General features: G+C 44.1%; 1 protein-coding gene across 6 annotated transcripts in view; it reads right to left on the reverse strand.

Moving 5' to 3' along the window:
• Positions 1 to 8,929: 8,929 nt before the first annotated feature.
• Positions 8,930 to 16,707, reverse strand: part of Ziz (dedicator of cytokinesis protein Ziz) — a 200,005-nt gene continuing 192,227 nt past the window's right edge. For all 6 annotated transcript variants that reach the window (XM_065440172.2, XM_065440187.1, XM_065440179.2 and 3 more), the window contains one exon: positions 8,930 to 11,377. In XM_065440172.2, coding sequence (XP_065296244.1) covers positions 11,282 to 11,377 — 96 coding nt within the window. In that variant the 3' untranslated portion in view covers positions 8,930 to 11,281. The remainder of the gene's footprint in view (positions 11,378 to 16,707) is intronic.

The raw sequence follows: 16,707 nt of genomic DNA on the forward strand, positions 1-16,707 counted from the left end.
CCTCGCCCACTTATCTTTCACCGTGCTAGCTCAGCCCCAACGCAACCCTCTCTACTTTGGCAGCCAATTATATAGCGAAAACCTATCAACGTAGGCAATGCTATTCGCTTTGAAAGAAGAGTGACATGATATAGGCGAGGGCAGCGTTTGATTGGGCTGTTCAAGCAAAGTTGTGGTTCACCTTCCCTGCACGCGTCGGCAGTTACCCAAGCTGGACGTCAGAAGGTTGTAATAAAATCAGAATCGAATAGTTTTTGCCTTGTAGGGCCCTTCATTGCACCGGGGTTCATGGCACGCTCCGTGGCGATACGCGGAAGCGACGTAATTGACGTACCGCTGGATATCATCGAATGCAGCTATCGCTTCACTCGCTGTCAGAAGCCTAGGTTCGTTTCCATACCGTTCAACAATGCTGCCTTCGTCGACATTCGCGTCTTTTCTGCCCTAGGTGCCTTTGTTGTCATTTACTATTGCACCATCCCGTCATCAACTGTAACGTATCTGTCAGACGTCACACTCGCTTTTCTGTTACAACGAACTGTATACAAATTAAACGATTAATGCAGCAGTGCAGCAAGACTGTAACGACTGTAACGCTCGCTGGCATCGGCACGCTGAAGTGCGTCGCAAGCACAGCCATTAGTGATAGCGTAGTGTAGCTCAGTGGCGTGCGCGGAGGACAGTGACACCACCGCTACGTGGCATTTGTTGTGAATTGACAAATCGGCCAACGGGTCGACGCATAAATTTCTTCGCTGTAGTGGCAAATTCGTTTTGGTGTTTGTCGTATAGCCTTTCACAATACACTTAAGAGGAAGCTTTAGCTCGGGCCCAACTCCGACGCGGCCTATTCAAATACATGTAAAAACGCAAAAACATTTTTCTGAGATAACCCCTGGACCGATTTTGATGAAATCTGTTGCATTTGAGAGAGTAAGATCAATTCTAGTGACTGATGGAAGCAGAATTTTGATTTAGGGCTTGAATTTTGTTAGAAAGATTTTCAAAAATTCAGAAGTTTGAAAAAAATAGAAGCATGAAGTTTCCAATCTAATAGCTCTGCATCAAGAGCAGATATCACGGTTCTGTAAACGGCATCCATTAGATCATTCAAAGCGGACAAATATTATATGTCATTTTACATCTTACGTGAATTTGTTACATTGTTTACGAGGGTTCTGCAAAAGTTGTAAATACATATTAATAAATTTTTTGAGGTTCATGTGTAACATATCAATTTTGTCCGCTTTAGATGTGCTATCAGATACAATTCACAGAATTGCGATATCATTTTTTCTTATTGAGTTACAGAGTTGTAAACTTGATAGTTTCGTTTTCTGAAAATTTGCAATTTTCGTCAACTTTTTATAAAAAATTGACGACCTAACTCAAAAATTCGATACCAACAGACTCTAGATTTTAAGTTTTTCTTTTAAATGCAGCAAACCCAGTCAAATTTGGTGCAGTGGTTGCCGAGAAAAACGAATTCTCCTTTTACATGTATTTAGATAGGAGCACCCGCGCTAAAGCTTCCTCTTAAAAGATACATTCAGCCGGGGCGCAATCAATCCTTCGTTATGCGGGTCATTTCGTTGTAGAGACGTTTGACTGTATTAACTTCTATTATCATCGACTCGTTTGCACCACTTAAGATTCCCTCCTTCCATCAATTCTTGGTAATGACAGCCTGGTTCTTAGTAATCATGCCTAGTGTAAAGCAACACGGGTTTTTATAATGTTCGAGCCCCTCTTCTTTAAATTGCAAGAATAGTGAAGGAGAGAAAGATCAACAACCTCGATAATTTTAACCACATGTCCATGGTTACAGGTCTACATATCGACTATAGATCATGTTCCAGGTCCTACTGTCCTGGCCCTAACTGGTGAGAATGAGTGAGCATGGCAACAGTTGCTAATGAGGAGAAATGCGCGCTTCGCAATGCCTGCATTTTGCGTAATAGCCAGGATCAGCCAATCTCAACACCAGTTGTCACTGACGGGTTTTTTTAGTGGTTGTAGGGTGGATAGTCAGGTGTAAATATACACACAGCCAAGCCGTGCCATAACGAAGCCGCATCAGACATCAAAACATTTTGTTATATGCAATACTTGTTATAAGTATATATTCGTCATACGCTGACATCTGCGCGAAACATTTAAAATTTGCTCCGTTATATCCGATAACGTACTATATATATCCGTGTTCATAAAGAGGTTAGACTGTATTGGAGGTCAGCTACTGGCACCCCCTTCAGAGCCTCCTCTGACAAGAACACACATAGTACTACAAGAGTCTTTTAATCTATTTTTTCTCCTCAACACCTACACCACATCATACATGAAAAATGACTGCATGGGCACTGCAATATGTTGATAATATACAGTAAACTCTGAGTTGTACGAACATCGGTTTAACAAATATTTCAAGATAACGAACTTTTAGAAAAACCCCGCCGGTTTTCCTATGCAAAAATCTTTCAGTTACACGTTAAAAATTCAGTTAAATCAGTTAAAAAATTTCTAAATGGCAACTATTTCAGTTGCAATGAACTTGAGGCTCCTAGTAGACAGTAACACCGGCTACAATTAGAAACTGCTGGCATAAATCAGGCCTTTCCACCTTCTGCGGCGATAGCGGGCAAGAGGAACAGCGCGACAAGGTGATCGACCCAACGATGTGAACAGAGGGTTGTCCCTATAGCTGAATGCTGACAGAAACACTTCGCTTGAAGACTATGTGCAGTGGCAGTGAGCTCGTTACCTGTGCTGAACTATTAGATCTGGATATTGTTTCCAATGTTCGTCCCAAAGAAGAGTACGATGAGGAAGATGCAATGGCAGAGGCAGATTCGAATACTGCAACTAGTCGAGACTGTAGGATAACTGGGAAGGTTGCGAGACTTCGTGTCTCAGCAACAACCTGTGCCAGAGGAAGGGCACAAAAACTGACTCTCTGGACAGCTGTGTTATTTCTTGCGCTTTAACGGCACAAGTGCAAATGAATTTTTTTTTATTTTTTTACACTGGACTCGAAAGATGCACATTCCCGCCATCGCACGATAAATTAAACAGGAACGACGCCGTAACTTTACGCTTGCTCCAGACACACACCTACCCTAGCCCCGCCGTCTTACATCACTGCTACCAGTGTTTATATCCAACAGATGCGTGTAAAGCTAATAATAATAATATTTGGGGTTTTTACGTGCCAAAACCACTTTCTGATTATGAGGCACGCCGTAGTGGAGGACTCCGGAAATTTTGACCACCTGGGGTTCTTTAACGTGCACCTAAATCTAAGCCCACGGGTGTTTTCGCATTTCGCCCCCATCGAAATGCGGCCGCCGAGGCCGGGATTCGATTCCGCGACCTCGTGCTCAGCAGCCCAACACCATAGCCACTGAGCAACCACGGCGGGTGATGCGTGTAAAGCTTGCGGACAGAGAGCGACGCTGCGACACATGGGAATGTGCCGGCAACAACGGTACTGAAACCACCTCTCTTCGCGACGCGTCCATAATCGCGGCCGTGGCCAGAGTACAGGAAGCCTCGAGCTCGCTTCTTCCCGACACCGCCCCGGCTGCGGGAGCCGCCGGGAACCTTGTCCATCGGCGTCGCCGCCGCTGCGAGGCGGCTCTCAAAAGTTTAGAGTTGGCAGGCCAGCTCTGGGCCGTGCGGCAAGCCGAAGATGCCGCCCGAGTCTAAGGACTTCGAGCCGCCACCTGAGGCCACCACAACAAAAACTGCCGGACCATTCTTGAAGAAGTTTCTTCTTCTTCTTTAGGATGAGACAGGCAGCAACGTAACTGTTGCTCGCTTTGCATATACAGTCGAACCTCAATATACCGAATAGCACGGTGATAGTAGAATAGTTCGATATAGCCATAATTCGATATATAAAATCATGTAAAAAACGCGTCAAAAGCTTCTGCAAATAAATCAATGAACCGAGGGCGCGATCGGGGATCGTTGTTCGGAGCGCGCGTTCGGTTGCGCCGACTTCGTCAGCCGCGGGAACTCGGCGCCGTCAAGGCCAATCGCGCGCTCCGAACAAGGATCCCCAATTGCGCCCCAATCGTGGCGCAGTAAATACTCGAAGCTTCACACAATTGGCTGAAAGTACCGTAGTAGTGCAGCTTGCTTCTTATTGGCAGCCGCGTGCTTACACACGGAGTCAACTAGTCTAAACGATCCACAAGCGATAGGCCGGCGCCCCCTATTAGCCCCGAGAACGAACTACAGGGGCGCTGCGAGCGTCGCTCGCGTGACGTCAGGGCAAGGACTCGCGCCTGTCGTCTGCTACAGTTCGGGCGTTGTCCGGGCGCTTTCTGCGGTGTTTTCGTTTGTTCGCCCTCGTTCTCTCTGCTTGTATGCTTATGGTGGTCGTCTCAAATATATTTTCACGACGTCTTCCTTTGCGAACATTTATTCAAAGAGCTAATTTCTTAGACAACAATGCAGCTCTCGAAGGCAACGCTACAGTGCCAGCCGAAGGAGCGCAGACCAGCCCATTGCGGGTTTTTCATGCGCGGATGGACAGTCGCAAAAACATAGCATACATGAATCCAGATATGATACCATATCTGCCGCAGTGCAACAAGTATGGCACAAATGCTGGCTATATATGATTTCGACAACAGTTGCGTTGATTTTAATCCGCTAAAACAGGTTTGCTCGCGACGAGTAGTTCATGGTATAATATCGAACTTTTGCATTTCTTCACAGAAACGCTCGACATTAACACGGGGACTTAACTAATACTGGAGTTTAGATTCTACAAGCACCACTTGCTTCTTTGACTGCTTGTCAACATTAGGCAGTTCTTCACGTGTTTATCTTAAGCGGCGGAAATTTGAAGTAAAGTTAATCAAGGCTTAAAGCTATTTACAGAATACAAATAGGAATGTACCAATATATCTTCCCTTTTCCGTGCTACACGTTCAACTCACTTGAGAAATTTACTGGTGCAATTTACAGCGCTCGTCCTGTGTCCTCCCTTGTCCGTGTTTCTTGGCGCTGTTTTAAACATGAATGATCCGTACCAACTAGCTCGCACCCAAACCCTTCCGAGTGCTTGAGGAATATACAGGACGAATCTGTTTTACGAACTGACACAGTCTGCTCGGCCCAACTTTTTTAGTGAAGTATGCCTGTTGGACCGCATGGCTGCAGCCAGAAAGAAGTCGAAGCGTCAATCACTAGTAGTATGGGACATATTGAAGATATAAAAATACACCCCCCCCCCCCTTGGAGGGTCAGAAATCAAGTAAAAGTATATGCAAGGCTTGTGGTGCTTTCTTTATGAATGTTTGCGATTGGATTGGAGCAAACTTTATTTAGCCTGCATTTGGGCGAGGTTCTCTTTTATGTACCGACGAAGCGAATAGCTATCCGTTTGTATAATTAAAGAACGCTGGATCGAGACATGGTGAGACAGAAGGTGCTTGAATTTTCCTTTTCTAGGCAATCTAGTGTCTAGTAGCTCGGGAATACTTTAGCCATTCCAGTTGGCGCTGTAAAAATGCTTTATGGTTTCAATTCGAAGTTGTAGTGAACTGATGGGTTTCGCGAACATAGCGTGCCTCGCCATACGGACAGTCGATTGCTACCGTTACGTGATAAGGGGTGTGTCATATTGTCGATAAAGGCTACTGAAGGCCACTATGAAACATTTCATCACTTTCAATTGATTGGCTCTCGACCTTAACAACGAAACTTTTCTCTCAGGTGATTTCTACTATGGTGTTTGTGAATTAACTATGTATATACTCTACATGACGTGCCGTCGTGTTAGCAGCCATGAGCAATTAATTTTTTGGAGGCCTGTTTCAGAGGGGGATGAAAGTAGCAGCACACTTTTTCATAAGAAATGAATGGCCATATTTGAATAGAACAACACCAGAGTAATAAGAATCATGATGAAAGCTTCGCAGGGCGGTGTCTTTCTAACTTCGGATAACATGCTGACGCCAATTACCAAGATTTTTCTTCCATGTAAAATCCAATGTCTCTCATAGCTAAATACTAAGGGAATGTTAAGTGATTAGCGAGGCATCATACACAACTTCGCGTGTTGAATTTGCACACAATAGGCATCATACACAACTTCGCGTGTTGAATTTGCACACAATCTTCTTACGCAAAATTCACCGATATACACGGCGCGTATATGCATTGCAAAACCAGTAGACCCCTTCAACGCTAATTAGCTTGCGATACCCAAACCGCAAAGTTTCTCGACTTACGCGCTCTTGTAGAAGAAACTGTGGTTAAGACATGGCAGCTGAAAGAAGCCGACGTATCCTTCAATATTTACGGCTCGAGCCACTCATACCCCAAGCATACACGAAGGGAACGAGTGCGCGCGGCAGCCGAGCGAGCGGGAGCGAGCGGCGTCCTGGCCGTGACGTCACTCACGAGAGGGCGCCACTCCTAATTCTCGTCGCTAATTGCGCCGCAGTAGCGGCGTAGAAGGGCCACAGCACCTACAGACTCGGTTGAAGTCGAGAGCGGGCCAGCATCAGCGCTTGCAGGATCAACCTCAGCAGCGTCTTCGTTTGGCCGCTACTTCTGCTGCAATCTCCACGTCCGTCAATCGAAGCATATTGAAACACTGTCAATGACAAAGTATTAAGCGGCGTCTGCCAAGGCGCCTATGAATAAGCTCAGTGAGCGCGAGTCTCTGCAGATGCAAACCGCCAGTTCTCGCGAGGCCGGGCAGCGTGGCCGGGGGCAGGCGCAGAGCGCGGCAACGAGGAGGAGTCAGTGCAGCAGATGCAATGCGTCGTTGATGTTGCCGAACTAGCCAAGCCGCCACGTGTGTACGCCGCTATTTGTTGTCTACGTGATCGATGTAGCTACGTGATCGATGTGCGCAGCAGTCGGGAACGCCTATCACGCCACCGCTAATTTTGAGGGTGTTGCGGGAAAGCTCACCGCCTGTCCACAGAGCGCACGTGGTCTGGGATTGCGTAGTTCGATATATCCAATTCTCCTCCGACCCCGTTCGAAATAAAAAATTAAAAATGCATGTGATGTTCCAGGTGATATATAAAGTGTTCGATGTACGCAATAATTCGATATATCCGTATTGGATATATCGAGGTTTGACTTTACTGATGTACATAACTCCATAAATTGCATTTTGCATCTTTGACTTGTCTGCTGTGCCCTATGCTGTTCCATATTCTAGTGAATATTCAGTGTAGTGAACTTTTAGTTAAAGGGCCCCTGGAACAGTTCGGACAAATTTTGTAGATGCGTAGGGTACAGCTAAGGTTAATCATTTGCACCACAATTTGTGTGAAGCGTCTCATATTAAGAGAGCTACGGACAATTACAAGTTGCCCTCCCCCATAGCCATGCATTTTCTCCTCAACTCATTCGCTGAGTGACCAGGCCTACGCTCCACCTTCACTGGCTCTGCGTCATGATGGCACGTCGTGTCGTCTACTTCCAGTTGTCTAGGAGCGCGCATGCGAAGCCTCTCCAACCTCTCCGCCAGCTGCTTGGCTGTCGACCCCAAGCGAGAGCATTCCGTCGCAATGCCGAACGTGTATAGTATTCCAGTAAACGCAGGCAAGCTTAGCATTTCGACGGATGGGTGGAGGCATAAACTCAAGCTGATGAAGCAACTTTAGCATAGGCGTATGTGATGCTCATCCCGTGAAATGACACAGTCAAGTAGCCAGGCCCTGTCCCCTCGCTTGTATTTACCCAAATATTGGACTCGTGAAACGCTATTGTGGTAGTAATCCTCCGTTGTAAAGTGGCGGCCGCAAACGCGCAAATCCTGGCGGCGATCCGATACTGATAGTCCGATGCGCCGCAGCCACTCTGCTCGTCTGCTGCCTTACAGAGGGACACAATGTTATAGCTTGACGTATTGCCAGTCACTACATTTACAGCCCACGACGCAACAAAGGCAATTCATGGTGCTTACGAAAAGACAGACAGACACTGACCGCGGAGCTCTCATCAAGACGGAGCATGTTGTAACACAAACAGACGACACTTGCTGTGGCCGGAAGTGTTTAAGTGTGCTGAGAAATTGTTCTTGTTCATTCTCCTTCTGTTACTTTCTTTTTATAGAAACAAACTAACATTCCAACTATTACGAACAGCATTTGTTCGCTATTAAGTTAGAAAAATTATCGATGACGTGCCCTGGGCAGCCATCGGATAGCTCACCCTACTGACACATTAGAGCAATTGATGTCAAATGAGCTAGAAGCGGCTGAAAATTTAGCCGAAAAGTGTGCTGCGATCAGCAGCGATGTACATTTTAACACCTTATAATAAATTAACCGCTTTACATGGAGCACTTAGATGCGTCAATTGATTATCAGAAGGACCTACTCTAATGACTCAGTACATTTGTACAAAATCGTCAAAATCATTTCAGGGTCCCTTTAAGTGAACTACTTCTTTGGGTCCCTTGAAGTTCACTTAAGTGAGAGTTCACTGTATTGTACACGCTCTCAAATTTCAGCACATCCTATGCATGTACACACACACACACACACGGAATTTCTTTTACGAGCCCTTTAGAGCTGATAAAATTATCTGTTTTCCACTATTTATCTCATACATAAGAATTTTCACATGATAGCATCATGGCAGTGTGAGGCATTACTCATGGTGCATATTATGTGTTGCCAAGACTATGGCTTTTCCAATACTGTGGCGACATAGAGTGCTACAAAGGATATCAATGCCATTGAACATACTCTAACCACCTTTGTCAGGGCCATCAGCATTGCCCTTAGAGTTCAAATACAACATGACAATTCTGTCCAGCCACAAACAAGCATGACATTCTCACCCCTGAAGCAATTTGTACCATCTCATACAGAGCAATTGACATCGCACAGTGAATGGAATAACTTGCGCAAGTGCCATAGCATTAAGAGCAATAGACACAAGTAGGTGACGGCTTAAAACTTCAATTTGTTTTAATGCACCTGTACAATGACTTGGCTAAAAGTGACAGTGGGGCAGTATACAGACATACATAAGTTACCGCACAACTCAAGCCTTTCACATGACATACGTTGGCAGTCAGCATCACACTCTGCTTGTTCATCCCCCCCTCTCCCACTGACTTCCACAAGGCAGGCAAGCATTGCGCAGTAATGATGGCTGCCCATCACACCAATGAGCATTTTTAAACAAGAAAAGAAGAATGGGCAAAATGTACAGAAATGTAGACATAACTAAAGCTACATGAAGCTTAGCACCAGCCGATTTCAAATAAAAGTGCACATAAAATAAAAGTGCACATAGTCTAACACCACAAGGCTGAATATTTTCAAGGAATGCACATTAGAACATGCTTTCAGAAATCTGGAAACAAAAATTGGCATCTGACTCGCATGTAACAGGCACGTAAAGAACATCTCCACAAGATCGCTACCAAATATGAAAGGAGCAAATTAATGCTAAGGCATTCAGTTTTTTAGGCTAAAACACGGTCGTCAAGAACACAATGTCTTTTCAGCTCATTAATGGCTGCACGAGAAAGAGGAGTCAAACGATTACACAAGTTAAAATTTCGTCCACGTCTGTTACTGAGGTCAAAAACACTCGAAGTGCTTGCACATCAACATGATGGAGAGCAGTTTTTGGTGGTAGCAAAAGTTTTTTTTTTTTTAACTTTACCAAATAACACTACAAAGAAATACTAGCACAAAAGTGAAAGTAAAAGATGACGCATGGCTATGTACAAAAGTGAGGAATAATGCACATCTCTAACAGCCATAGACGTTCCAAATACGTATAAACAGTTTGTATGAAGCAAGCCACAAGCATGAAGTTTGAATAAATAATGCAGGGTTAAAGGCATTAAAAGCCCAGCAAATGGCAAAGCGCTGTACTTAAGCTGCAACCTAGTCTACCATTGCTTTCTTTTCCTATCTGTTCCTTCACAAAATCAAAAAACACACGCAGGTGTCTTAACAGAAATAGAATACGAACTATACACACAAATCTGCATACATAATAGTCTTCTTTCTCTCAAGTGACTAGCAAAAAAATTTGAAGCAATTGTCGATACTGAAGCTGCAGCCGTAAAAAAGAAATTTGACCATAAGCAACAAACGAAACATTACTTGCCTCATACACATAAGGGCAATGTGATGACATACATTACATGACACATATGTTGCCTCAAGCATTAAAAAGAGAAAAACCTTTACAGCACATTCCGGCCTGTGCTGTAAAAGAAGGTGTGGTATGTTGCCAAGCTTGGTAATTAAGACATGTACATTTTCTTCACTGGTTAAACAGCTACTGCACAAAGTAAGATCAGATAATGATACAAAACGATAAAAGCGCTGGGCGGAAAAGCGTCTTTGCTAACAAGAAAGTGACGACTCAAGCTTTCATGTTGTATAATAGTTGCACTGCTGGGTGAAGAGTAAGCCCTTAAGACGAAGCCATCAGCTACAGTATCTGTTATATATTTTACAGTATTCCACATGGTAAACTACAGTACATAACATCTATAAACAGTAACCCGATGAAATATGCCAATACTGCATTTGGCACTGCTTGATAAAGTGTCCTAAGTATTCAGCCCATACGAGACAGACCTTTTGCTTTAACATCATCATGATAATGGCAGGTACAAACAGGTTTTGCACAAGACAGCAGGCGAACAATGGCATTCGCTTCGTCCAACACAAAAAAAAACAACAGAGAAAACCCTCCAGTTCCAGCACCACGTAAGTAGGCCGGCATTATTTACAGGTTGCTCAGAGTGCTTTTCTGTACAACTGATGCCAACTGGCATATGAATAACCTGCCTACACTTTGAACCAATTTTTTTTTAAAGAAACCCTCTCACCTAAACACAGCCATACTGCTGTTTTCTACATACTCTATTAAAAAGGCACTTTGTTGACCTACTCCACTTAGCCTCAACCTTGGCATAAGCACAGCATGTCTGTGCATCACCCAATTCCTACTACATAAGCAGCAACCTTAAGTTCAGTGATACAGAAAAAAAAAGCAGTCTTCTATTATTTACATCATTTCTATAAACAAGAAGTAGAATGGTGGTGGTGCTGCAACGTCCACACCTCACTCCACAATTGTGCAACTACTGTGAAGAATTGGGAAGTAGATGAAAGTGCAAGGAAAGATACTCAACCTTCTTTCAATGACAAAATGAGAGTGCAAGGTGGTCATGAATATGAGATGGATGAGTAAAATTCTAACAAGCGGCAATGAAGAAGCTTGATCGGGAGAAAAAAGAACAAGAAGAAATCCTCAAATGGGTTTAAACATTGCTAGACCCCGATGAGCCACTGATGAAGTTGAATACTTCGAGAGACATCCTCTTCATGGCAACCGATGAACGATGATCAGAGACCAGCTGTCAGAAACGGTTGAAGAAGGAAGAGGTATGTTCAATTAGTTTTCCAAAAACTTAACCATGGAACATCGTAAGCATTGCTGTTTGATCGGCCACCCATTCCTGTACTTGTCCGTATTATTTGCATAATTCGTGCATCTCATAAAAGTGGTAACATACCACAACAATAAACACATACACAGTTGAATGGGGACATATCAAACTTGAAGGGCATCACAACATACAGTAGAACCTCGTTCATACGTTTTAGAAAAAAAAGAAACACAGGAAATACGTACAATCCAAGGTCACTAAAATATTAAGCAGACTCAACTGTAGTTGACCTCTACATAATGCAAAACAATGCACAAATCGTTGCAACTCAAAATGGCGACATGCGCCGAGCCGGTAGGGCCTGAGTAGTCTGGGACGTGCTGTGCCGTTTTGATGTTTATATATTGCATAGTGTTTCACGAAAGCTACATGAAACCGAAACTAAATTCAACTGGTGGGCGAGTTTTGAATATGCTGCTGCCAGAGCGAAACATGAAGCTTGCATTGCATTTTGGGTTGTCACCTATTAAAAGCATAAAGTAAGCTTCCAATGGCAGTATGCCACACACTCTGTGAAACAGATAATTGAAGATGCTTATCCTGATGCGGCTGGCGGCAATAGCTGTGGATGCAGCATGCAATGACTTGTGAGAAAATTTGCTGGTACTGAAAGAGGAAACGTAGTGCATGTCGGTATTGTCATGAGACACGAGTGGGCAAGTACAGCAAGGAAGCTCCTGTCACAGGTGCCTATTTCTGATTGAGCATGCCTTGCACGTTTTCCCATGGAATCTAGCAGCTGAGAAACGGATCATACGACTGCAGCTTGGCAATGTATTGAATGTTGGAGCTGAAAGATCGTGTTTGCCAGGAACATATTAACCGGCAAGAAGGACACTTAATTGAATTGGGTTATTTTTTTAGTTCTCGATTGCAAATGTTGGCACCACAAGATCGTACGAAACGGCATCATATCAACAAAGTTTTACAGTCGTTCAGCACACCGATACTTCAAAATAGAAAATACGCCTATCTGAAGCTTATCTAAAAATTCTGCACGTCTTGGACACTCTCCCGAGAATGTGAAAAGCAGGAATTTACCGATCCCATGCTCGAAGCCTCTCAAGGAAAAGATCTAGTGCCATCCATTTTCTGTGTAATGGACTGGGAGGCTTTCTGCATTCTTGAAGTAGCATAGCATTCTTTTTTCCTATAACGAACAGTCACATGTATATCTGCTTCCCTGCACAAAAGTCAGTTCTTTTGGCTGCGGGTATGCTTCACTGCATTAAACAACTGTAAGACAATGAAACTTTCTAAAGCGAATCTGGCATTACGAAGCTCAAACAAGATCCTCGCTGCACAAGCCCTTCGTATTTTAAGACATGCACCTTGCTCATTTTCCCCCAATGGCACGTACTGCCCTTCAAATTCAATGTCTTCATACCATCTGCCAAAACAGTGCCGTTTCATCAATATTATAATTCCCGATGATGCGAGATGAGACAGCAGTTTCATTAGGAGAAGCACACTTGTAGGGGTGGCACAGCGTTCGATATATTGAATGTGCTAGTGAATGAAAGTTCAATATATATATGCAGTACAGTGCTATACTTTTGCATAGGGTTTCCAAGGGGATGTTACAACTGCTCGATACAGACAATAATTTGATATACCTGAGTTCTTTATATTATCCAGGTGACATGAACCTTAAGAATTCAATAGGGGGCAAATTTGAAGGCTCATAAAAAAAAAAGAATTGTGCACACATATTATGACCAAGTGGCCCTTGAACTAAGACGGTTTTGCCCACATAAAATGAGAAGCAAATTTGATACGTCATATTACATATGTTCTTTTACGCCATTCCAATTTATCTTGCGCATTCACTTGGTTCTAGCTCTACTATGTGCCATGAATATTAATTGTCCGACAGTGTGCCAACCCATAACCTCACCTCTATAATTTACTGAATGCGAGCTCAATTGAAGTGCAAAGTATACAGAAGACCAAATACAGCACAACCTTGTTCCTACGTTATAAAAAAAAAATACATGAGAAAAAAACTTACTAACTAGGAAAACGTGGACCCAAAAAAACTAAAATTGGGAGACTCAACTGTAGTTGACGTCTACATAACTACAAAGCATTGCATGAACTGTTGCAGCACGAGATGCCAGCGCACACAGAGCTGGTAGGGCCTGAGCGGCCCTAGACTTGCACAGTGACTTCTGCGCCTTCAGCAACATTACCAAGCTCACATCTGCGCTCCTCAAGTTCAGCCTGGCACAGTCACTTCTTAGGGCAGAGCGTTTAGGCAGGATGTTTTGACTTGCCCACTCAGCGAGAATCGTCGCAACACGAGATCCTGAAGCGTACCGAGCTGATGGGGTTCGAGCAGCCCAAGACGCAATTTGTCGTATAACTACAGCATAGCATTTTGAGACAGCAACAGGAAACCGAAACGATATGAAACTGGTGGGTAATGTCTGAATACACTGTCGCCAGAGCGAGACATAATGCTCATTCGGTGGCAGGCATGGAACAGCATGGCATTATCACGTAAGGTGCAGTACACCTCTAACGATACTACCGTATTTACACGATTGTAAGTCGACCCCTTTTTTTAAATTTGAAAGTCTGAAGTTGGGGGGTCGACTTACAATCGAAACCAAAACATGGCGCCGCCAAAAAAAACGATACCAACGGGAGCTACAATGTAGTTACAATTTTATGTTTCCTCTATGGCCCTACCCGTACCTTTTCGCTATCCCGCGTGTTTGTTTGCTTTTCGGAAGGGTTTTTCAACATTTTTGAGAGTTTTACAGTGCATGCAACAATGATGGGTGAGGGGGTGTCGATAGTTGATGGAAGCGCCACTGTTCCCATTTGCGGCGGCACCCTCAGAACGGCGGCGCTTGCGGGGAGCATCGGTAGTTCATGGAAGAGCAGACAGCGCTTGCGGGTTTCTCTTTTCTGTTTAAAGGCTAGACGCGTTCCACTTGACTGCCGGCTACGTGCTACTTCTATGCTTCCCCAGTGGTCATGAGTGCTCCAGGCCCACTAATCGTTCGGGACTCGTTCACAGCAGCGTTCAAGAGGGCTGCCATCCTTTACGCCGAAGAAACAAATCACTGCGCAGCGGGCCGCAATTTTGATGTTTCTAAACGGGTGGTGCGAGAGTGGCGACTGCAGCGAAGCGAAATTTTCACCTGTGACAGCAAGTGAGAAATTTCCCACGTGCCGAAGTCTGGACGCTTTCCGGAGCTGTATGCTAAGCTCGCGGCGTACGTCGCTGAAATGCGTGATCGGTCCCTGCCAGTGAAGTGCGACGTGGTCATGAAACAAGCCCGGACCTTCGCCTTAATTTTAAGGTTCTGCTCCGCCGTGGGTACAACGAGTGGCTGGCGGTAGAAGACTGCGAAATTACGCCAACCGGACCTGTCAAAAGAGCCTCCCTGACGGCTGCGTGTGGTTAGGTGCATTTGGCGTGGGCTGCTGTTCTGCAAGATGTTTGCCAAATTTGAAATTTCGCTGGACCACGACGCGCTGTGGGACCGCAGCAACGATGATGATGGCAGCACTAGGGAAGACGAGTAGTCCAGTGACCATGTCAGCTACTAATAAATTTTCGTTATCGAATGCGCCCTCGGGTATGCCTTCTTATTTTTTTTTTTTTTTCGGTCACGCGATATGGGGGGGTCGACTTACATTCGAGTCGACTTACAATCGTGTAAATACGGTATGCCACATGCACTGTGAAACACAGATGAATATCCTTATCGCAATAGGGTTGACAGCAATAGCTTGAAATGCAACATGCGAAGACCTACGAGGAAATTCGCTTGTACTGGAAGAGGAAACTGAGTGCTTGTTAGCACTTTTACGTGACACGGATTGGGGAGTACTGCGGGGAAGCTGCTATGCAGACTCCTACTGCTCACAATTACGTGTGCCCCGCGCCTTTTCTTGTTTACCTGAGATCTAGTGGCAGAAAAACGCGCTATGTCATCGCAGTTTGGTGATGTACTTAACGTTGGTGCTGAAAGATCTTTTCCAGGAAAGTATTACTTAAAAAAAAAGCGCAAATGTACTGCGTCACTGTGTTCTCGATAGCGAATGTTGACACCGAAAAATCTTGCACAATGGGAGCTTATTAACCAGGTTATACTGCACTTGTATCTATGGTAGACCAACCTACACAAAAACAAAAGGTGGTGAAAATATTTTACAGTATGTTTTCAATTGTAATTAAGATTGTATGTTTATTCCATTTGATCCTGTATATTGCTCCCCCTTGTGTAATATTCCAACTGGGGCTTTAAGAGAAAATCACATGATAAATGATAAAAAAGCAAATGAAAACAAATGCAATTTCTCCATAAATGCAATTTCCCCATTTTTGAATAAAAAGGTTTGTTTGAGAAGTTACAAATTGCAATAAACGGAAAGAAAAGGTTATAGTACAGTAGACTTTTGTTATTTCAACTGTGGTTAGTTAGAGTTTTCGGTTAATTCGACCCTGGACGAAGGTCCCAGTCAGTGCCCATGCATTTCTATGGGCACAAACTTAGGTTACTTCGACCCTAAAATTGGCCTTCGCTGGAATATTTGAACTTGACCAGTCAGCGTGTACACGCCTGACCCCTATAGTGACCCTAACAGCAACCCCTTTAGTAGCAGCGTGTGTCTCAGTGCAACTTAGGGGACAGTGAACACGCTGAACACAAGCCATCTCCTGTCAAAAATGCCTATTTTCGGCCCTTCCATGGGAAGATTTTCAAGCAATAATCGTAACTCACAATGCCCCATTACGGTATTTACTTGATTTTAACACAGGCCTCTTTCAACTACTTTTTTGTTTCAGGGAAATTGGGCCAGAAGTTGCCTGCGTGGTGCAGTTGGACACGACACCAAAACTGCCTTCATGGCATTCGTATGTTTTACCGCAAAACACGAATGTTTGCGGCGAAGCCAACTTAAGAAAATCGGCCATCCATTGTGTAGTATTTATTAGACCCTTGCCCATCTTTCTTATTAAAAGACCGGGCGTGTGTTGGATTTCCACTTTATTTTGGAGCTTTAATGTAATTGCTACATTCCTTTTCTGCTTTGGACAGAACGAAAGTGGGTGCACATTTTATTTGGGGGCAAATTAGAATCTGGAAAGTACTGCCAATAAATCAGCAGTGTGTTTTAATTTTTTTTTTCCGCACCTTGTTTAATTCGACCCGCCGGATAATTCCATCAATTTCTTAGGTCAAATTAACGCAGGTCACCTGTACTTGAAAAGCTTG

This window comes from Dermacentor albipictus, chromosome 1 (assembly GCF_038994185.2).
Source record: "Dermacentor albipictus isolate Rhodes 1998 colony chromosome 1, USDA_Dalb.pri_finalv2, whole genome shotgun sequence".
NCBI lineage: Eukaryota > Metazoa > Arthropoda > Arachnida > Ixodida > Ixodidae > Dermacentor > Dermacentor albipictus.